Source organism: Triturus cristatus, chromosome 4_2, assembly GCF_964204655.1.
Source record: "Triturus cristatus chromosome 4_2, aTriCri1.1, whole genome shotgun sequence".
NCBI lineage: Eukaryota > Metazoa > Chordata > Amphibia > Caudata > Salamandridae > Triturus > Triturus cristatus.
In genome coordinates, this window is record NC_140586.1 from 636,583,164 (window position 1) to 636,607,539 (window position 24,376).

At 42.6% G+C, this 24,376-nt stretch overlaps 1 protein-coding gene across 1 annotated transcript in view; it reads right to left on the minus strand.

Annotated features, from left to right (window-relative positions):
- LOC146834787 (interleukin-12 receptor subunit beta-2-like) overlaps positions 1-24,376 on the minus strand; it is a 745,756-nt gene that overhangs the window by 425,948 nt on the left and 295,432 nt on the right. The window contains exon 8 of the mRNA XM_085602323.1: positions 18,413-18,495. Coding sequence (XP_085458449.1) covers positions 18,413-18,495 — 83 coding nt within the window. The remainder of the gene's footprint in view (positions 1-18,412; positions 18,496-24,376) is intronic.

The window sequence follows — 24,376 nt, forward strand, 5'->3', positions numbered from 1 at the left end:
GGTGGCACTACTGGACCCTCTAAAGATAGTCTTGTAGAGACTGGGAATACATTGACGATCTTCGGCAGTCTTCCTCTGAGGTCCCTCTACTTTATGGTTAACATCTGTGGAGCAGCATCAAGTTCATCTCTCGCTTGGGGAGGCCACTTTAAATAGATCACCAATAGGACTGCATGTGGTGTGAGCTGGGGCTGCATCTGTGCCACTTCTGGGCTGCTGCAAAACCACTGCGGAATCATTCGTAATCCTTTGTGCAAGAGTATGGGTGGATAGGTCATGGTCAAGGCATGCTACAGACAATAGGGTCAGGATGTGGGCAAGGTGAGCAGATAGTCGCTGGTTTGTTGGTGCCATATGCACTTCTTAGTGCTTCAATGTTGTTGGACTCTACTCCAATTGTAAGATGCACCACAGGTAGTAGTAGTGATGCATGTTACAGGGACTGGCAGGTTGGTGTTGCCAGTAGGGTGAACCTGTACAATAGGTGTCGATGACTTGCCTTCATGTTTGCAGAAATTCTTCCTTTTCAGCAGTTGGAGTTTTGGTGACAAGATGGCCTTTACAACCTCATGGTTCTATGAGTTGCTGTGTTCCATGTCTTCTGCATGTGCAAAGAAACTGCATCTCTTGGCATTAATGTCATGGTTCACCAGGTAGCTGGTGATTGTGTCTGGATGTTTGCGCTGGGAAGCTTAGGGCAGAGACTCTGTGTGCGTGCTGGAGCAGAGTTTTCAGTTTGAAAATTCTGTGGCTTTTGAAGCTCTGGCATGTCCATTCGTTGTACTAATTTATTAATAATTAATAATTAATTATTTGTTTTGTGCAAGTGCGTTTATATTAATCAATCCGTTTGTCCTAACAAGAGAGAGTTACACGTGGGTGTGCATAAATGTGCTGTTTAAAAAATAACGTGCGTGTTTTCATGTTTAAACGTTGCTATGTGCTGTTTATTTTTGAGCACAAAACGCTTTCCGAATTAATGCTTTTCTATGTTGCAAGTGCTAGATAAATGCATACACATAAGGGTATTAGTGGGGTTAACACTGTTTAATCACTATGCTGTGGTAACGTTGTTTTTGTCTCTTTTAATTAAGATGGTCTATTGAGGCCTATGTTGGCCTAAGAAAAGATGGCCGACTTGTGAGCCTGGCTGTGATTTATAATATGAAAACTGTGACGAGGGAGACCCCTGCTGGAAATGGTCTTGAAGCTAACTGACCATGGTCCTTGCTTGCTTATTTGAAAAACTTTCCATGAGGACAGCAGCAGTTTTTGGGAAATCTCCAAGAGAAATGAAAGTGTCCTTGGCAGCCTTGGGAAACAAAGGAGCCTTAGAGAGAAGCTCTGAACTGTGGCTCGATAGCCGAGGAGAAGCAGGATTAATATGATACATGTTCTATTTTCTTGGTTCCTGTTCCGTAGTTTTCATTATGTGTACTTTTCCTGAGCGGAGATTCTCAAATGTAGCGATGTTACATCCTTTCCTTCTCGCTCTGCTCAGCAAGTCCGGCGGACATTATAGTTTTTTTCTATGTTCCCAATGTATCTTTCTATTGTTTAGAAACTATAAGAAATGTTAGCCTAGAGAGGGTTCTTGCCACTTGTCATTTTGCCTTTGCCGCGTACCGAATCTGCGTTGCTGAGGATTGATGCTGAAGGGACTTCGTCTTGAGAGACATTTACCGAGAGACTTGTCCTGACCCATTCTGACATTTAGCTAGAATAGGTAACTATGAGAAATGATTTACTCTGATTGATTTTCTTTGACTAATTTTAGATAAAGCAATATAATTTTAAACATGGTGTTGGATATTCTTTCTTGTCAATTATTGGGTTTGCATTATTGATTATTGTTGTATATATTGTATAGATTATGCTTAGGGACAGTCACAAAAACCAGGTCTTATCGACCTCGGTATAGATGCAGGGTGTTTAGGAGTTTTCCTTCCACAGGTTTATTGCTGGTAGAGTATTTGAGCGTATGTTAGTGAAATGGGCCCTAGCGTATGATGTATGCATGTGCGTGTAACTGTGAGATTACTTTATCCGTGGTAGTGGGAATATTATACACACCCTGATCTCTATCATGCGCATGCATGCTGCTACTCTCGGTTCTCCTGCAGGGCCTTCACGGAGTCATTTTTGGTCCCGATCAGAGGCTCGCTTGTGTCAATAAATGCACTCACAGTCATTGGTACAAGTCTGTTATGGACCAACCTCCAGGCCTGGTCCCACCTGGTCTTCTCTCCTTCTGGGCTTGGATGGTCGCCAGGTCTCCCAGTGTGAACCAGCTGGCAACATTCCTTTCTCTTCTTTCTGTTTGGGGCTTCTGCATGCACTTTCTCTTCAAATATGCTGGTGAGACTTCTCTTTGCTCCAATCTCTTCTTTCTCTTTTGGGTGTTCAGTGTGCAATGTCTTCAGGACTGGCCAACAGGGTCTCTCAGTGGTCTATTATCTCTGTAGTCTGGTCACTGGCCTAGGGTATTCAGCTCCGGCTTGGTGATGATTAGGGCAGTCTCTGATCCACTTCTCTTCTTTCTAGTGCTATTTGGCATCCAGCAACACGTCGTATGTCCCCTCATCAGCGGCCTTCTTGGGGCTGTGCTCCTTTGGGTAGGAATTAGCAGTCAGGTTCTCTTCTTATTTGGGTCGGTGTGTCTTGGATGATTCCTCCTCAAAGACCATTAAGCAGATTCAGCTGCTAAGTGGGAACTTGGGAGCTGAATCTGCTTATCAAAGAGAGCTGCCATTCTGTCGGCTCCTGGAGAGGAGAAGCCTGATGCCTATGTTTTCAACATGTTTTCTCTACTTTTATGTTAGTGCGTGTTCCTAGGTAGAAGAAGTCACTCTCTTTCTTGCCAAGCTCTGAAGAGGATTGCCCTCAACCCAGACCCCTGACTGTTGTGGCTACTGCTGCATCTGTTTTTTTTGCTTTTCAACAGATTGCTACTGCAACTGTATCTGATTTGTTTGGATTCATTAAGACTCGGCTGAGTCTTATGAACTACTCTTTATGGGAAGTTCTGCTACTCTAATTTAACTTGGAAGCTTTATGCTCCTCTGATCGCACTCATTTCCTTCAAATTCAAATTCTTCATGGGTTCTTGAACTCTAACTCGCTTAATGCATTACATTGTTGATGCTTGTACTAACCATTCTTTTAATAAGATCTCAGTAAACTTATTTGATTTATGGATTAAATGAAATAAAACTTAATAGAGGAACGTACTAATCTCATTGATGAGAATAAAGGTATTGGAAAAATCTATCCAAACTCTCATCATTGACTGAACTTAAAACTGTTGATACTATTTACGTTTGTGATGTCTATTTATGCCCTTTGACTCCTAATACAACATTCCAAGGCCCATCAAGATAAAGAAGAAGAATTTAGCATGGATTAATGGCAATATTATCAGTGGCAGCTAGCAGGGAACGGAAGTAGGAGGGCAAGGGGGGGACAAAATATTTTTTAAAACGACAACACTTACCTCCTCACACTGCAGTCACCTCCATCTCTTCTCTGTCATTGCTGAAGAATCCTGAAGCACACAGGCCCCCCTGAGCCAATCAAAATGCTGCAATGCAACTTTGTGATTGGCTCCCCTTAGCCAATCACAATGCTACAATGCGGTGTTGTGATCGTTCTGAGCGCCGTGGTTCGGTACTCACACTGGAATAGGGAGCCTGTGCATGTTCACCTCCCAGGCTGTATTGCAGGCTGGGTGGGGGACATGCAAAGTGCGCATGACTGTTTTGCTGGCCCGAAACGGCCGGCCAAGCAGTCGTGCGCACTTAGGGACCGATTCCGATGTCAGACAGACTGGAGTCCGCCCCACATCGGAGAGGAACTGGAACCGAACGACCTATTGTCGTTGGTTCAAGATCGCAATCTTATACTTAACAATGGGAGCATGCATTCCAAACGGAATGCACGCTCGCATTGTTAAGTGCAGAGGTGCAGTCATCCCTACACCCCGTGGCAGGCACCCCATGGTGCCTGCCATCGGCTGCAGGATTAACAGGGGGGCACCATAGGTGCACCCTAGGTCATCATTCAGCGGCCTCGCACCCATGGGGGCCCTGCTGGGGTCCCCCAGACAGTTTCCCACTGTCTTTCTGTGTCAGAAAGGCTGGCACAAAAAGGCAGTGGGAAACTGCCATCATACTCCCTCGGCCGGAAAGAGCCGGCTGGGGGAGTACTGAAGGGTTTCCAGATGGTGGACGGAAGCCATCCTGGAAACAGAGTTGGTTTCCTTTCCAACTGAGCCCATCAGAATGGCTCAGTCAGAAAGAAATCCGAACAGCACGTTCGATGCCTGCTTCAGAATCGGCCCCTAAGTGTGTACAGTCCACTCCTCCTCCCTGAGCCACCAGCCCCACCGCCCTAACCCAGCCCAGCAAAAACATAAAAAATAAAATAAGAATATGTTTCTCTTTCTCACTACTCTGAGAGCAGTGGGGTGATGCTCCTCTGCCTTAGCATGAAGCTGCTCCTGAATAGTATAAGAGATAGGTAAATAGAAGATTGTAGGGGCCAGTCTGTGCTTATAGTTTTCAACACTCATAAGGGACCGGCTGCTGAGGTTCGCTGCTGCCGGCTCAATTTAGAAGACAGTCACAGTGTGAGGGGTGTGTTTCCCCACTGTGGGATGTCAAGGAACAGCAGAGATGGGCCGGTGAGGACCCTAGTTAGCTCTTTCTTGTATTTGTCTTCTTTTTTTTCAGTACACACATGCATCAGCCAGACATGAATACTGCGCTGTCTTTCACACTATCCTGTTTTATGTGTGCAAGAGGTTCGTGGATGTCCATGCAGTTCTCTTCTTGCTGTGGGCTGACCATGCCGAGGTGCCACCTGCCTTGTGGACTCACTGCTCTGACTGCAATACCTTGCAAACTCCCAACATTTCACGCATGAGAAAGATCAAACGCAGGCAGATCTGCCAGCTCCAGCTCATGCTGGATACTTCCCTTTGCTATCATGGCGACTCCTTCACATACCACCTTCTTCCCAACAGGGCTGCAAACCTTGTACTACTATCGAGATCCTTGCTTGATCCTCATTGATGGTGCTGCTTCTCTCTCTCCTCACCAGGATGGACATTGGCTACCCAGATATGTGGACAGCAACAGCCACAGTCAGAGCTGGTCATAGCTTAGGCGACGTGAGGTCATTGCAAATCTTGTGTCGTAGACCTAGGTCCACATGCTAATTAAATAATGATATGGGCACCAGTGATGTGTGAACCTATACTGCTTCCGGGATCATGCACATGGATCTTTCTGACCGGTGATGCCTGAGATGGATGAGTGTAGGTTTGGTGTATGTACAGTCCACAGGAGTGGCTGCCTCGTGATGTGCCCATCACTACGCTACCAGGTATTAGCTTTGGAAATCAATTAGGACTCGGGTAGTGCAACAGAAATCAAAATTATAAACAGGCATCTTGTCTCGTGGAAAACATCAAAGGAGGCCTTCAAAGTGCAGGATCCTCTGATATGGAGGACTCAAACACTGTAAGTAATGTCTATGAACTACGACACATAAAATAATCTGTGTGGAAATACTATGCAGCAAGAAAATATAAATGGGGTACTTAGTCAGATTAACCCAGAATTAATGTTACAAAAATGGACAGAGGGGCAATAGAATGTGGGAAAGCGATCTCCCGACCATGACTTTGGATCCTCTATAAATATTTCTGTCTCTTCCCAGAATATATTTGAACTAAATGTAAGTGATATTAATGCTACTGATAAAATGATTCAAGATGACAGTCACAGAATAGATTGTGTAGGTGAATTCATTTACAGTCACCTTGAAGACTGAGATGACCAAGGAGGCGGGGGAGGGTATCCTTTAAACACTAGTGGTAGTCAATAAACAGCGTACAAGTCATACAAAGGCTTTTGAGGCAATACAGGGAGAGTTGGAGATGGTGAATGCAAGGTTTGACCAAAAATAAGACGTCTGGTCAAGTAATAATGTTAGAAGAAGGAATCCATAATCCATATTATGGGGAGGTACTTTTCCATCACTTTTCCTCCTATCAAACCGCCCGCTCATTTTGGTTTTAGTGATTTTAGTCTAGTGTCTATTTGTATTAGTTTCAAACTAATGTTAACCAACTCTAGTTGAGGCTCTAATTAGCTTCTGTTTTTTCTATACTTACACTGTCCGTACTGATTTATCCTTGTGGGTTTAAACTAAATATATACATTTTTGTTCTTCACTTGGCTGAAGGTCGATTCAGCAGATGCTAGAATTCCGCTAATTACTGTTTTGAAATTAAAAGTGTTTTTTTTAAACTACACATATAACTATTTTTGGTTCTATAGAAAAAATTATAAAATATTTTTTTAAATAATGAAACGTTTATTAATAAATTTGAATTATATTATCTACTAGTACATATTGCTTTAAATATTAGAATTCCAATAATTTTTAGCCTACTTTTGTCATCAATATTTTATACATCATAGGTATGTAAAATGGATATTTTTGATGTTGATATTTCGATAATGATAATTTTGTATCATGATATTTTAGTTATCAATACATATGCTGGTTACACTCTGAACAATTGTTATTGGACCTGAATTATGACATTTAAAGTGATTTAAAAAAAAACAATTTCCTGCAGTTCTATCTAAAGGCACAATTCCTAATGATCCACGGAAAAGATCCCCAACAATGTCCTTCTCAAATCACACACAGGAAGATAGCATTGTCCGCAAGGTAAGAACTATAGAGACAAGTCTAATGGGCTAGGGACTGTTTTTTGGTTTGCAGATATTAACATGTGTGTGGTAGCATGAACCCCTGCCTTCAGGGTAATCTCCGGAGAACACCATATTAGAGGTAGAAACGATTGCAGCAGTATTGGCTAAAAGAGGAATATGGAACTCAGTAGACTTATCGTCCATGAACCCTATGACACTCCCAGGCAGTTCTCATAGTACAGTAGAGAAGGGGTGGAGACAGTGCTGCATTAATAAGTCAAGGTGAAGGCAGAATACTGGTAGATCCATGGTGGAAGGCAGAAGACCTCCAATATAAGGCTATCGCCATGCCTTTGAGAGAGAAGGCTCTTTGCTGAAGTGCTTGTATTACTAGAATGATCGGTTATGCATAATGTTTAATTCCTACCCAATGAATAAACACAGATGCTGAGCATTAAAACAAAAAGTGGAAGAGCTATTGTAATTTAATTAATTGTTTAAAGGTCTTGGAATGCTCTGTTTGCTGTAGAGAGACAGGAGCTATTACAGCACCCCCCTCCTGGCCCAGCCAAGTGCCACGTATTGTCGGTTAGCATAACACATTTTAGTGGTAGTGTCCCCATTACAGCAGTAAAATGCTATGTTATGCAAAATGACAGCTCCTCTGAACTGTGCGACGAGGCACTGCAGATCTCAGAGTGGTGGTTGGCAGCTTGCTTGTTGTGCTGCTGCAGGCAGTCAGGGTCTGAGGTGGGCCCTGGGCAATTAGAGGTGACTGATTCCTGTGGGTACCAATCTGTTTCAGACTTGGCCTGGCGGCTTTTTACTTCACTTTCTGGTGCTTGGTGCTACCATGCACAGAGCTAGTTCCACAGTAACACAAAGAGGCTGTCTCTGACCTCAGTCTCCACATCTGGCATGGTATCTTGATGATCTGTGGGCCTCCTGGTGACTTCAGGGAGGACCTGGGAAAGTCTCTTTCTATTGCCACCCAGACAAGATGGGACCATAAAACACTGACCCTCGAGGACTGCAGCACTCACTGTGGTGGTCTCCCACCGCTGCAGAGCACACCGGGGCAGCAGGCATGGTGCACAGGATGCGATGCAATTATTATCTTCTACTGTTCCTGGCGAACAGACAATGGGGTTTGGGTTTCACCTCCTCACTTCCCTCCACTGGATTCTGGATCAGACGGCAGGTCAAACTCTGCGACTGTCACATCTTTGAATCTGGGTCAGCCAAGCCTTACTGCAGAGTTAAAAGCAGCAGCAGTCTCGAGGCAATCCATTTCAGCGATGCAGTTTCTCTTTACAATTCACATTTTACTTCAGCTTGCATTCCCTGAGAACATATGCTTCTTCCAAATGCTATGTTTCTGTAGTTTTCTTCCATGCAATACCTGACTCTTATATAATATAATATAATATAATATAATATAATATAATATAATATAATATAATATATGATATGATATGATATGATATGATATGATATGATATAATGCAGTGTGAATTGATCCATCCTTAGAAATTTGGGTATGTTGAGATTATGAGTGGGTTTGCAAGTTGAGACACGATTGAGAGCTCTGGTGTTGAGGCTCAAGACAGTGAGAGTTTCTCACAGTGCCTGTCAGTAAGTCATAAAGTTGCTCAGACAACATGTGCATTTCGTCCTTGGCGTCTCTGCTGAGAGCACAGAGCAATGGTCACATATATGTCAATTGTAATTAACATTTCATATGAAAGTTTGTGAACTGGATATATGGTTCTGAAAATCTTGACAGCGCCAAAGGAAATGGAAATAGCATGTTTAAAGGTGAAGCCAAGGAGAGAGTGGGTGGCTTTGTAGTAAAGTGGAAGGAAGCACAAGAAAATGCACACAGAACTACAGAGTGAAAACAGTGATGAAGAGGAAGGAGGAAGGTCAACTGTGCAGGGGTGTCTCCTCCGTTTAGGCGGCAGAGCGTCCCCCCAATAAAAAAATTGGCCCCAGAGATGGAAAAATAAAATGGTAATACAAATTAATTAATTAATTACCATTTTATTTTTCAAAAACCCGTCCTGAGCAAATCGTCAAGACGGAGGGGCGTGATTTTCCTTTTCATTTTGCTACCAGTGAGGCAGCAGCAGAAAGCAGTGATGGGCAGGGCACTTCAAGTTTAAAGTACACATGTCTTTTTGGCCAGCCAGACATGCGCATTTGAAACTGCTCTAACCCAGCTGTCTTAGACTGCTAGGTTAGAGACAGCAAAGAGCTCCAGTGTCCTCCGGAGTGGCGAGAGAGGCCACTCCCCCCAATCCTGGCACCTCATGCAGGGTTGGTTACTGCAGTTTCCTGGAGCCTGCCTGGAGAAGACCCGAGCGAGGGGAAGTACATCACGCCAGGAAGGTAAGTTGGGGTATTTTTATTTTACTTGTTTTTTAAATTTATTTTTGTCCCCCCACTCCCTTACATGGTAGCCGCCACTGGACCTGTGAGATAGGCTTATGCAACATTTCAGTAAGCTGTGAGGATACTAAGGGCATAAGTGGCTAACAATGAGACACTTCAGAGGAAAGGGGTGTGAAAGTGAAAACAGTCGTGTTTGAAACATTCTGAATATCAATACTCCTTCCATAGATCTAAGTAATGTTTCGTTTGCAGTCTAACATTTTCAGAATTTAAAAATATTCAATTCTAATTATTCACAGCAAGGTCCTTGTTATTACTCATTTGCCAGTATTGCTAACAAGCACTGGTTAAGTGTCTGTACATTGTTGTTTGATATGCTTGAATGCAATAACAGAAACCTCACAGAGAGGCACTCAGATACTGCCCCTGGCTTTGATTTACTTGTGATCCAGTGTTTAATTTCACACAAATGCTCAACGAAACCATAGAAATGTCACACAAAAACAATCTGAAATTTGCCAACCATGCTCTACCTGCTTTTGTTGATCACAAAAGGGCTGCCTAGAATTCCCAGGGAAGATGGAACACAGTCATATATGCACTGAGAAAGTGTTTCAAGCTGAGACTTTTTTACAGACAATTTAGAGCTAAATAAATATACATATTTAAACCATAACCACATTACAGACAGTGCACAAGTGTTCGGGAGCTCAAGTTAGCAAAGAATATATTAATTTTAATTCAATGTACAAGAGATAATGGCATGTTTACACATATGTGTGCTTTTATTAGACAGTATGTCCTGTTTGGCTGATCTGTGTGAGGCTTTGGTAATGCCTGCATGTCCTGAGGATGGTATTGCTTACAATTTACTATATGAGACTGAAATGTCACCAATAATCCTTGTTATCAAGTAAAAAAAAACACATCACCACCACAATTATACTCATTAGTTTGAACAGCAGCTCTTTGTCTAGCTAGAAGGCTCATTTGTTATAAAACACTCTACCTGTCAAAATTCGTACAATCCTCTTGTCGATGTGTATGTTTTTATATATGTGTGTTTTATTGGGCTTCTCCAGGGCTTAATTTGTGCCAGTGGTTGCATGTGGGGCCCACTGGCTCTAATTTTCGGGGACTGCCACTGTTTTTCTTCAACAGAGTTTGATCCAGAGCAAATGAGAGAAAAGTAAAAAAAAGCTGAAAGGAGGAGGAAGAGAAAACCAGTGACAGGAAAAGAGAGCAGGAATGAAAATGAACCTGAAAGAATGCGATAAAGGGACAGGGAGTGTCTGTAGGTAAATGAAAGAGGCATTAGGTGGACACAATCTATGCAGTCTTGTATTCGGCATGACCACCAGGCGTGGGCTTTTGAGCAAAGCTTTGGGCCCTGATTACTTATTCTTTCACAATTTAACCACTGATCTCATTATCCTTTGAACATTTAATTAAAACGGAAAGTTGCAATCCTCTGAGAGGCCAGCAATACCAGTTTAAAAGTCCGGCTCCTTTTTTTTATTGGTGAGTCAGTCAAGTAAACTTTATGCTTATTAAAAACCATAAAAGCACAATTCTTAGGCGTAGGTCATAAAACTTCACATTCATATAAAAAGTCTAAAAAACAGTCGTAAAACTCCAGCAGTACACAATATAAGTAACTAGCCGATCAAAAATACACATCGTTTACATTCCCACATATTTGTTTATCTCTGCAACACTAGAGCAGACTTTCAATGTCTGTTATTACACTTTGCAGCTGGTTTTAGGGCTGTAAACTGTGAGTTTTCTACTTAATCTTCAGGATTCCAGAAAAAAGTATGACTCCGAGCAAATCACAGGAATGCAATTCTGCAGGCTTAGTACATCTGAACATATTTGACTATACAGGAATATGTTAACCATTTTTCCATTCTGCCAATGTTGATGACTGTACCCCCACACCACTGAGAAGGTTGGTATTAAATATAAGTTCAATAGGAAAATTATATCAAACAAATATTACTGGGACTCTCAGCCAGTTTGAATGGTGGATTCCCAAATTAGGCCAGCAACAATTTACTTAGGGTTTTGGCAGTCAGTTTCTTCACCAAACATCCTCATAGAGGTTTTCTGGACAAAAGAACAGAAATCCTCACCCACATTATGAGATATGCTTCATCATCAAGTCTCTTCTTGCCACCAGTTTTCATTTTTTATGCAGATTTATATAGCGTAGATTAAGTCCAAGGTCAGTAAAGGGCTTGAATTGAGAACCAGTTTACATTACATATTATTTTGGCAAAGGGAGATCAAGTCATATGCCCAGATTCACAGGATATTGAGCCACGGCCAGGACTCAAAGTTGGCAGCTCTGTTCACTAGGCCAAATCTTCCTCCCAAGTTGTGTATTGGTCCACGGGTGGATCCCAAAGGAGCTTTTAATGTGGGGTTTTTAAGAGTGTTTATGTACCAGTGAGATTGAATCACACTTCTTAAAGAAGTTGCCTTATGACCGTTGCTAAAGTCTTTCAGATATAACCACTGGGGAACAGAGGTGAGGACTTGAACATTTTTTCAGGAGTGGTTTAGAAAATGGCTAATTTAGTATTTTTTCTCCTTCCACCTGGGTAAAACAACCTAGATATATCAGGATTTACTAAGAGTGTTAAATCAAACACGTAAAAGGTAATTGGAGGAATACTTGCAAATAGTCTAAACCACTGGCAATCACTTTTGGTAGCATTCCAAGCCATAGTGGGTATAAAAACAGTGAGTTGAAATACTTCCCAGAGCAATTGAAAGTAGTTCAGACTATTTGCAAGTGTTCCTCCCATCAGCTTTTGTGTGTTTGATGTAAATCCCTATGTGGCCAAGAGTATGCTCAGATGTAGGTCTCTTGCTTAATGTGCCACAGGATTCAACCTGTACCTTACCTAATAAGGCTGAAATCAATCTGGGGTTGATTCTGCTCCTTTCAGGATGGGGCTTTGCCTGGCATTTCAAGATGGACTATCTCCATGAAGGGCAGGGGCAGTACTTATTTGAATAAGGACGGCCTCAGTCTAGATTGCAGAGTGGGCAAAAAAATATGCATACAAAGCCCTGCACAACGAAGGACGAGCATACATCAACAAACAAATGACCTTCCACCAACCGACCAGACACCTGCGATCCTCCTCCCTATTCCTCATAGACACCCCCCGATCCACAGATCCAACAGCAGAGGATGCTCCTTCTCTCACCTGTCGGACAAAGCCTGGAACAACCTTCCTTGAACCTCAGGAATGCTGCCTTGCTCTGGGAATTCGGAAGAGTACTCAAAACAGCCGAGCGAAGCAGCTAGCAACTCCAGCGCCTTGAGATTGGTGATTTGCTGCGCTGTATAAATCATGATTGATTTATTGATTGAAAAAGACTTGGTGGGAGTGCAATTCAGCACCTTTGCCATTGGTGTAGACTACTTGCAAGCATTCCTCTCATCACTTTTAGTGTCTTTGATTTGCTAAGAGCCTTTGTAGTCTACATGTTTGTGCCCTTCTACTACTTTTCCTGAATATTGGGCATTCAGCATAGCAGGTCTTGCCTGTCACTGCATTAGCAATACACGGCTTCTTTGTACACTAACCTAAAGAGTGGTATGTGGATACAACAAATATAGACATGTATACATTTCCAAGAAGTGTATCTAATGAATGAAAAATCCCACTACACCGGTTGCAAGAACCTATGAAAACTATATATTCAGAACAGATGTGAATTTATCATCAATTCCATTCATTGTCACTGGTATTCGTGCTCTTCTCAGATCTGTTGTGAAAGCTTGCTGTAAGAAATTAAGGTAATTGATTGAGAGGGGTGAAAGCCCCACTTAGGCAACAACCACAATCCTTGCCAGGGTGAACCACGAAAGTCACTAAATTAACCTGTGCTTCACCCTCTGGTAGCTTGACAGAAAAGCAGTCAGGCTTAACTTAGAGACAATGTGTTATTTATGAATGCAGCACACAGACAGTAATAAAGTGAAAACACAAGAAAAGTCCAATCAGTAGAACCAGAGATATTCAGTTTTAAAGTTTTTAGTGAAAATAGAGCCTAAAAGCACAAAGCGTTACTTGCAGTAATCTGGTCGTGCTAGACCAGGGGAAAGTCACAAGTTCAGGCCAACGGCGGTTAATCGCAAGCTGGATGCAGGGACCAGGTTAGTCCAGCTAAAAAAGTTATCTTCTTAAAGTCCGGCACAAACATTGCCATTCATGGTGGAGGGAGCCGCGAGGAACATGAAGAGCTGATTTGCTTGTGGCTGGGTCTAAACTGAGGTGGCATGGTGGGCAAAAGAACGATGGGTTAGAATGCTACGCTGAGCGATTACCAGTGGTTAGACAAATTGCAAGCATTCCTCCTATCATCTTTTGTGTGCTTGCTTTACTGCCCTGAGTGGCAAGGTTATGACCAGATGTAGGTCCTATGCGCACGGTGCCACTGGAACCGGCTACATCTGACTGAAGAGCCCCAGTAATCTCAAAACCAATCTTGGATTGCTTGTTTTCCGGTTCAGGGAGGACTTCGCTTTGCAGTTTGGGCTGGACTGTTCTTATAGGGCCAGGGTCAAAACTAATTTGCATATTGCTGGGTACGAACTGGAGTGGCATAGTGGGCAAAAGAACAGTTTGTTGGAATGCTAACCAGAGCAATTGCCAGGAGTTAGACAAATTTGCAAGCATTCCGCCCATCAACGTATATGTGTTTGTAGCCCCTGAGTTAACACATGAGCAGCAGCGAGAGAGCAGAGAGGTGCTAGGATGGTTTTCTAACCTCTTCACACAGCCACCAGGGTTGACACGTTTCTGTGTGCAGTTAATAGACACTGGGAACAGTCTGACAATGAAGAGATGAATGTACAGAATGTCTGGCCAGGTTCAAGGATGCATTATGGCAAAGTTTACCAAGATATTGCACCTGGGAGTCATTGAGAGATCTCGTAGACCATGGTCTAGTCCTGAGGTGCTAATGCCAAACTAAAAGTGTACTGACTTGAGGTTTTGAATGTACTACCGAGCCCTCAATGAGGTGACAAATGCTAACTCCCACCCAGTCCCAAAAGCAGATGAACTAGTGGATCAGTTAGGTGCAGAAAAGTACTTCACCTTTTATCTGGCCAGTGGCTACTGGCAGATTGTCTTAACACCTAGTGCCAAGGAGAAGACTGCATTTTCTACATCACATGGGCTGTATCAGTTTAGGGTGATTCACTCTAGGTTGAAGGATGCTCTTGGGAATTGTCAGCGACCTGTTAAACCATACTATTGCAGGGCTTGAGGAGGAGTTATGTGGGTCTACCTGGATGACTCTGCTGTGTTTAGTAGTTCATGGCAGGACCACCTCAGACACCAAGGACAGGTGGTGGCACGGATACAGGAGGCTAAAACTGGCCATAAAGACAACTAGCGTCAGGGCCCAGGCGCAGCTCTCCATGCTGCTGCACCACTATTCTTATTTTTTTTTTGGGGGGGGGGGGGAGTTTAATATAACACAAACTAGACCTGAAGGTATCAGAGCGCTTTACATGAGCACCTAGGCACGGGGAGATTCAGTAATTTGTTCAGAATCACAGGACGTTGAGCGACCCGGCCGAGACTCGAACCCGGTTCCCCAGCTTCGAAGTAGACCGCCCTAGCCTTTAGGCCACATTTCTCCTTATTTTTCTGAGTGCTTTCTCCTGCTTTTCCCTCATTTTTTACTGCTTTCTCCTTCCTTTCCCTCCATGTTTCTGAGTGCTTTTTCCTGCTTTTGCCTCCTTTTTACTGCTTTCTCCTTCCTCTACTCCGTTTTTCTGAGTGTTTTCTCATTCTTTTGCCTCATTTTACACTGATTTCTCCTTCCTCTCCACCCTGTTTTTCTGAGTGCTTTCTCCTGCTTTGGCCTTGCTACTTACTGCTTTCTACATCCTCTCCCCACGTCTTTCTGAATGCTTTCTCCAGCTTTTCCCTCGTTTTTCACTGCTTCTTGTTTTTGTTCCTCATTTGCCTCTCCAGCCTGCCCGTTTTCCTGCCTTCTGCCTAGCCCGGTCCACCACCCCTTCCTCCTCCCTCCTCTTGGGATCTACTTAATGGAGGATGCAGCGCAACCCCATTGAGCAGTTACCAGGTCCAGCTCTCCCACGCTTCTGCACCGCCCTGCTTCCTCCCCGTTTTTCTGAGTGCTTTCTCCTGCTCTAGCCTTGTTTCTTTTTTACTGCTTTCTCTTTCCTTTCCCCTAATTGTTTGAGTGATTTCTCCTGCTTTGGCCTCATTTTCCTTTACTGCTTCCTCCTTCCTCTCCCCTGTTTATCTGAATGATATCTCCTCCTTTTGCCTCATTTTTTACTGCTTTGTCTGCAAAGCAGCTAGCAACTCCAGTACCTTGAGACCCTCACAGGTGATTTGCAGTGCTTTATAAATCCTGATTGATTGATTGAGGGGGGCAGTCGTTTGTAGTATACCGTGTGCATGAGGTGAGGAATGGAATTATCCACCTGTTGGATGCTAAGATTCAGTTTGTGATGGAGTGGAAAGTGCCTTAACAAATATTTTTTTAGAGTTTAGATTTGATTACACATTTTACCTCCAGGTCAGAGGACATCACTCTAACACTTCAAGAGCCAAACGTATCATGAAAAACCTTCTATTTGGACAACACCTCAGGATCAATAGGAATTGTACCAACAGAGGGAGGTATGAGGAACAGGCCAAGATATTGCGAGGAACTACCTGAAGAGACTAGTATGGATGAGTAAGAAAAGAACTGTAAATATCAATACGGAAACTCTCCTGGAACATATGTCACAAACACCAATAGATAGGCTTACCTGTGTTAGGACAAACTGATCGATTTCTGAAAGACTCAAGAAAAGTATTACTAGACACTGGAACATTTTACATGTATGTGGTCACCCTCAAGAATGGTAAAAGTGTTAAGCAGCATTGAGTCCCCAAAAGGCCTCCTGAAATTAGAGAGGGACTATATCTGGACCCATCCGAAAGACACATGTCATTTCTCTTGTGGTGGATGTTGCATCTGTCGCTTCACAACCCATTGCAAGGAGCTTGGCACAGGACTGACTACCCCCTGGCAGCACAGAGCACATACCAACTGCAACAGTGATTTTGGTGTATACCTATTGGATTGTCCGTTTAAACTCAAATATACCGGGGCGATACACCTCAAAATAAGGATGAGGACCACTGGGCATAGAAGCAACATCAGATGTGAGAAACTCACCTCCAAATTAATGCTGCATGGAAAATATTTGAAAAAGGCAGAGTGTGACACAACTGTGAATGAGCCCAACACATTTTCTACCAAAGAGAACGCAGATGGGTGTCTTAGACCCTGTACACATATCCAGGGACTTTTACAGAACCCCACTTAGAAAGACCACCGTGATGCTTACAGGCCAAGAGCTCCCTTTAGTGGACTTGTTCATCTACTTCTTCACAGTAGTCTTGTTACCAACTACACCATAATGAAAACCTCTTTTGCTCTTGTTCTAGGTCCACTGCAATTAGGGTGCCCCTAGCAATCATGCCATTTAACAGGGAAGTGGTCATTAGGCTTGCATATCTTCTCCTTCCATATCTTCTGGGTTTGATGATTTACATACTGAGGGCCAGGCCTGATTATTCCTTTTTTCTAGCTAAGTCTGTACCTCTCTGCATCTATATAAGTTAACAATGGCGTTACTTTCATTTTTAAATATTTGTATGTAAGGGAGGTGACTAGTACAACGTGTCAGCCATACATTTTTATGTCATCATGTGAGCAGTGGTGTGCCACAGGCCCCTGCATCCCCTGTGGGCTGGGGGGCCAAGCTCCAGGGAGGCCCCCTCAGCCCAGTACTCTGGCCGGAGAGCTCCTGATTGAGTCCGGAGGGAGCCCCTCTTCGTACCTTGCAGGGGGTCCCCTCAAGTTCTATTACGCTGGTGGTGAGCATGCTCACATCATTATCCTAAGTTTCACCGCATGTGCTGTGCAGAGCACACCATGCCACCCACAGCATTAGTGCACAGGAAAAGGTTAACAACACTCTTAGATCTTCCTTCTTAAAGGAAACCTTGGTGTTTGCCAGCAGTAAGCAGGCTTATCAAGCACAAGGGAATGGGATAAGGACATATTCATTGAAGGTATGGCACAGCGGGATGCTTGTAAATATATTTCACTCTTGATAGGATTCTCCTCATTTGCATTCAATGACAATTATTAAACCTTCCTTTTTGACTGCAGTGTTCTGATAGGTATCTGATTGTAAACCAAGGGGCAGAACAATTTGATTGGATCAGTGCAACTTCCGAACATATCTTTCCTTGCATGGTTTGCGGTGACACTGGTCCTGGGAGTGTGGGGTGTGTACACCTATTATCTCTCTCACTGTGAGAGATTGCCTCCTTTTCTTATAGATATACTGTTACAACTATGAGCTCAAATACTAGCCACAGCAAGGAACTTGATGATGAATTCCTGTGTCTATTTTGATTATATAATTTTTAAAGGTTCTTGCAACCAGAGTAGGAGGGATTTCCCTAAGTAGGTGCACCTATCTTAAATGCATGAGTATGCATCTTCTGTCCACACACAATTCTTTAGATTAGTGCTGAAAAAAGCAGCATGTAAGACTAGCACAGGGAGTACCGGCCTGCCGATTGCCCAAGATCGAGAGTAGGCAGTAGAAGGGCAGAAACTATATGGGATCTTACTAAATACCTTCATAGCGTAGTTGCTTTTAGCCATGTGGAATGGGGGAATAATAAAATGATAAATTTTTTAAAGACTTATAAATTTTTATTTGGGTCCCTTGCTCTATACTTTAGCGAGTATACACTGAAGACTTTAGTGGTGTTCACAAGGCAATTTCTTTAGAGAAGTGTGACTCAACATCACTTGCATTCTAAAAAGAAAACCCTGTCATAAGAGCTCTGAGCCTGCCATGGACCAACACATAACTGATCACAGCAAGAAGGGATCTGATGATGAAGCATGCCACATAATGTGGTTTAGGGTTATCTGACCACAACAGACCCCAAATAAATTCTCACTACCCTAATGTAGCCTCTCCTCTTCCCAGCTCTACCGAGTAACAGTGTCCTAGTCCTCAAAAAATGCCTTCTCTCATTCCTTTCTGTGGTTATATATCAATAAGAACATTAACAACAAAACACCACCCACAAAAGCAATAAATGGGAATCTCAGATCTGGATTTCACCCTTTCATAACATGAAGGAGATATCTGATATATACCAGGAATTAGTGAATGACTTTGAAATGGGGACACGTCATACCTTTATCAGCAGGGTCACCTCCTGGGTCCCGTTAGCGTATCTTTGACCAAAACTTCTCCAGGTCTCCAGACTTTCTGATGGTTCTGAAAGAAAGTTATTCGAATATTAGTAGAATAGATACATGATTCAATTTGTCTGGATTATTTTCTTTTGTTTTAAACATGTTTTTATTATGGTGAATAGTACAGGCATGTATCACATCATGACAGTATTCCAAATCGTAACCAGTATAGCATCAAATACAATATTTTGGTATATAGCAAGAGAGAGAAAGAGTCATCAGTTGTTGTGTTGTATGGAAGAGAAACAATGAAGGACAGTAGTATACTCCACTTTTAGAATTCAAGTTAAACAACAGAAAACAATAAACTGCATCATTGAACTATGAATTCCCGAATTTTAGCGTGGGAAATTGCACTTTATAGGTAGTTACTTAAATCTTGCTGTATTTCCAGGCATCATGGAACCTAGGGGGTACTGGGGAGGAGGGGCATAGGGCTAGTGCTTGGGGGGACGTAGTGTAGGGATCATGCTGTGGGGAATTGAGGTGAGTCCGCAGGAGAGATGGGCTGAGTAGGAGAACGGAAAGGGGTAGTGTGGGGTGTGTGATGGTGTGTCGAGTCGCTCAAGCTCTGAGCTTGTTGGGAATAATCAGAAACTGATAGTAGATAATTACGGGGGGGTTGCCATATGTCTTTTGGTTTCGACGAGGAAGGTTGAATTGAGGTGTATAGCTCACTGGTGGTGTTGCAGTAAGCCAAACTTGCAAACCAGTCTTTAACAGTGGGGGGGTCTCTTCTCCCCCAGTGAAGGACAATCTCCCACCTCGCAGTTAGGAGGGCCATCGTTGTGTATTGGTGGATGCCTTTCGGGAGGTCTTGCACATAACCCAGTAGTGCCGGGAGGGGGGTCGGGGTCGGGTCAGGGTCCACCCCCACCATTTAGGCCAGGCAGGAAAAGATCTCTGTTGAGAAGCATGCAATGTGTCTACAAGTCCAAGCCATATACTGGAAGTCTGCTCCCACCATGACATTTGGGACACTTGGGGATCTGGTGTGGTCAAACCTGTGGTGGTCTACTGGAGTGATATATGCGCGATGTAAACACTTGAAATGAATACATTTATGGCGATGATTAAGGGAGGAGTGTGTCTGCAAACAGCAGGCAGTCCACATTTTATCTGTGAAGTGGCAACCTAAATTGTGTTCCCAGCGGCTTTGGAGTGTCTGATCGAGGGTGGGCAATAAAGCCAGACATGCGTGGGACAGCTTGAACACCAAACGAGTGCCATTGTCTCATCTATTAAAAGTGTGAGAGGTGTGAACTCATCAGGTGCCAAAGGATAATATGGGGTATGCACGTGGAGCGTGCTGTAAAGGCGTTGCATCACAAAGGGTCCATGACTGTTGCATTGTCAAAAGGTACTTCTGTAGAATAGGAGAGAACATGTCCATCAGGGAAAACATCGCCAAATGTGTGGAGGTTATGGTTTGATAAAGTATGTTTAACCAAGGTCTCACACGTGATAGGAAGCCATGGCTTATTGGCTATTATCAAGGAGGGTAAGTACAGTATTGAGGCCTTAAACTATTGTTGGCGTTCGCTCCAGACCCAGCTTTTTGTGGGTAAGGGTCATATATCATTGAGGTCCAAGGCGAGACCCTTCAGTAGGAGGGAGACTAACGGTACTGGTTCGGCCTGGTCAATTTCGGGTTTGGTGTATGGGAGCCTGGCATCTTTGTGATACCAGTGATATGCGTATTGGCACTGTGCTGCAGGTAATACAGGCGTACTGGGAGGACCAGTGTGTCCCAGTTAATGCAGGGACATTTTCCAACCCAGATGAGTTTTAATAGTAACCCTCGTAACATGACAAAAAAAGAATTGGAAAGGGGAATCAGGATGTTTTGAAATAGATAAAAAAAAACGGGAAAGCACTACCATTTTAATAATCACAATATGTCCCGATATGGATAGTGGGAGACATATCCAGCATTTCACCTGCGTGATCAAAGTGTCAACGGTGGGGCTGTTCAATCATATTACCTTTTCTTTGTCACTGTGTAAGTAGATGCCCAGGTACTTAACCAAGCTGTCACATCAGGTTAGTGGGAATTGACAATGAAAAGGAGTAGTGGAGTTGGTCTGGGGAAACAGTTCGGATTTCGACCAGTTGATCATTAGCCCAGAATGGCTTCCCAAAGATGAGGGGTCAGGTTTTACTCCAGATGTCAGATAAACAGCAGAACATCATCTGCATAGAGAAATATGAGTAATGGTCCTGAGCAGAACTGCAGGCTGCGGTGCATGTCATCCCGTAAGTGTCGGACCAGAGGAACCATTGCTTTAATAAATAGTAAGGGGGATAAGTGGCAGTGTGCCCTGAGTGACAGGGATTGGTTGAGTTAAGGAGGAGTTGACTCCGAGGCGTGCCACTGGTTTGGAGTACAGAAGGCTTATCTGTGGGGGACACCTAGTTTGTGCAGGGTGGCATAGAGGAACGATCATTCTACTGAATCGAAAGTCTTCTCTGTATCGGGAAAGGCTACTGCAGCAGGTACCTCAGGAGAAATCCTGTTGAGGACTGAGAAGAGCGTGTGTAGATTTAAGGAGGTAAAGTGACGTGGGACAAACCCAGACTGTGCAGGAGATATTATTTGCTTCAGTAGTAGGACATGGTGATTAGAGAGTAACTTGGCGAGTATTTTGTTATCAAAATTTAAAGGTGAAATGGGTCTATATGCCATAGTTATTTGCCCAGTTTGAATAGCAGGGTTATGACCACTTCCCAAAGCGGCGGGCGGAGTGCCCCCGTACTTATAGAATCCGTGTACATGGCCAATAGTCCCAGCGCAAGGATATGTTTTTTTTTTTTTTTTTTTTTTTTTTTTTGAAACCGTTTATTGCAATCTCAAATAGTTACAAGTATGGGCCTACAACCGTCTGGCCGGCCGCTAGAGTGGCAGAAGCATATGACATACATACAGAAAAATCTCTTGGCGGTGCAAAAAGGGTAAATCAGGAGATATCAGTAGTGCAGGCCACATAACTCCAATCCCACAATACGGTTTCCTTTTGTCGAAACACAACAACACAAAAACAACCACACCCGCAAAGGATATGTTTTAAATGTTTATAAAATACACCAGTGAAGCCATCCAGGCCAGGGGCCTTGGATGCTTCCATGGAGTCCATAGCCTGAACGATCTCATCACAGGTGAGGAGATCGCTGAGGAACTGCTGTTGTGCTGTTGTGAGACACACCATGGCTATCTCCTCGAGGTATGCAGTTTGGGCCGATACGTCATTGGAAAGTCTAGTGGTGTATAGGTGTGTGTACTACCAGAGAAGGGTTTTGTACATAAGGAAATCCCGGCACTCTAGAGTCATATAATATTCTTATTGGTTATTAGCCATAAAAATGGAGAACACAGTGGTAATAACGAAAAACTGGCTACAGAACAGATTGGGTCCTCACAAGAGTATATGTCAGAAGAGCAGTTTAATACATAAGTTTTACAGAAAGGAAGATCATAGTCATGAACAGAAAATCAGAACTCCCTAGTACATAGTTCTAATTGTTGCTTCGTAGAAGGGAGATTTTTGTTTTCTAAATCTTGGTCCACAAGGATGACAGCCGACACGTGTTTCGTCACGTATAGTGACTTCCTCAGGGCTGTAGAAAAAATGTGTCAAGATCTTAATTCCGAACACCATCAGTGTATGGATTTATACATTAGAGATTTGGTTCAGTCTATTATTATTAGTTCTATTCTGAAAAATGCACGAAACATAGAAGTTTTTAAGAACAAATGGGAGAAGAGAGGGAGAGAGAAGGTGTAGGTTAATTCAGAAAGTGCTAGTGAAAAGACAAATGGAGAAAATAATGTGAAAAGCAAGATAGTGAGAGTGGAATGTCGTTTATCCCCATCACCACATCCGATGTGAGGAAGAGTGAGTCGTTAGTCCCATGGTGGGATATGAATACTAACCTTAGTGAAAGAGTCTTCGAATATTTTAAATATCAGACATGTAATTAAACTTCTGTTGACGCGCAATATTGATTGTAGGTAATTCCGAGGGAAGACTCCAACGTACGTAATGGTTCTGTTAAGGATGTATAATAGAGAACGGAAGGTTGGAAATAGATAATGGACAGAAACACACTAAAAAATCTGATTTGAGCAGTTAGGCGGAAACAAAAAGTATATCTACCCAAAGAAATTATTTGAGCCTAGTAATGGTCAGAAGAGTCAAATTTTGTCGCTAGAAATGCTCCTGGTCACTGTATCAGTTGTATATTAGTAATAACAGATCTCCACCAGTAATTTCTAGTAATAGTAAGAAACAAAAAAAGAGATATTGGTTAGATTTATCAAAACAAAGAAGTGAGAAATGGGATATTTTGAGGCTTAGAAGTGTCTAAAGTACTGTACCTATTAGTGTAAAGAAGATCGACCACGGATAAAATATCCAAAATTCTGGTTAATATGACAAATAACGAAAGTGATTCGTATCCCAGTAAGAGTTCCTGATGTCTTACAGCTTTGTGTGGAAAGGAACGAGTCTCCACCAAGTTTTCTAGTGGTAACATAAGACAACATAAGCATATGTGAATATAGGAAATTTAAAGTCCAAAATTTAAAGATGTTAAGTACAATACCTAATATTTAGAGATACTGTACCGTATTGTAAAAACTATTGGTAAGACTGAATCGATGGAACGGTCTTCGTATGATCCTCTCAGTAATGGTTTCTAAAAAAAGGATAAATAATGGGGGAATAAGTTCACCCAATAATGTATTATTTATTAAAAAAGACCCAGTATAAGAAGCCTCCTTACTTAATATGTTTTTATTGGCTCCATCATATTAGGTGAAGTGAAAGAACCGGCTCTGGTAAGCCCTGTAAAATACGGCGCAAAACGAGAATGCATTGTTTAAAAACGTACATGAAGGTACATCGTTAAAAATTATAACGAACCATAAGTAACATAATTCTAAAGATTATTACGAATGTCCGTTATGAGATTATATTGATAAAGGTATCACAAAACACCAATGAGCTAAATAATGGATTAGTTGTGAACAATAATATTGTTGTTCGGTATACTTATCGTGTTCACCCAATGGCATTATTTATTAAAGGAAAATGCGAAAAAATCTGTTGTTAGATTGCAATGGTGAGAAAGATTCGTTCTAAGTTATATCCAAATAACCATTTTAATGAGGACAAGTGGTAGTTTCAGTTCTGTTGTCTTAGTTTTCCATATGTAAAGTACGAAATGGGATGTTAAAACCTGATTATTGCAGCTCAAATTACATTTGTTTCCCATATATAAATTAATTATGGGATATATTGGAAATTATGGCTTAATCGTTTGTCGGAAATGGTTGTGATTTATAACGATATGCATGATTGCAAAGAATAATTATCAAAACACGCCCCAAATGAGAAATAAGTTTCATTGCCATCCACCTAAGGGGACAATATTCCATGATACGATATCCACGAAGCGCTTACCTCCTAATGTAGTCGTTGGTAACCGGAACGTAACTCCCCTCCCTTCGTACCAGCAAAGGACGTGGGTTCAGCAAATAGTGACTTCTTATATTTAGAGATCGATGTTTGGCGCGAAATTGACGTGTTAGTTCAGTAACGCGTTTGTAAAAGTAAAGCGGTCCAGGATTGGCCATCTAATGTTACGATATACTAGATTGGTTACGAGCCTCGAAGTGACGAGATAAATGGGGGCGGCCATCTTGGAACAGTCAGTAATTCTCAATAAGAATACAGGGTTTGTAAAAGTAAGGCAGTCCATGATCGACCAACGTGGAACAATCAGTATTTCTCAATAGAAATATGTGGTTCGTAAAAGTAAAACAGTCCATGATTGGTCAACGTGAGTTACGTTATACTGAATTGGTTATAACCGAGAAAAATAAAGAGGAAAATAGAGGCGGC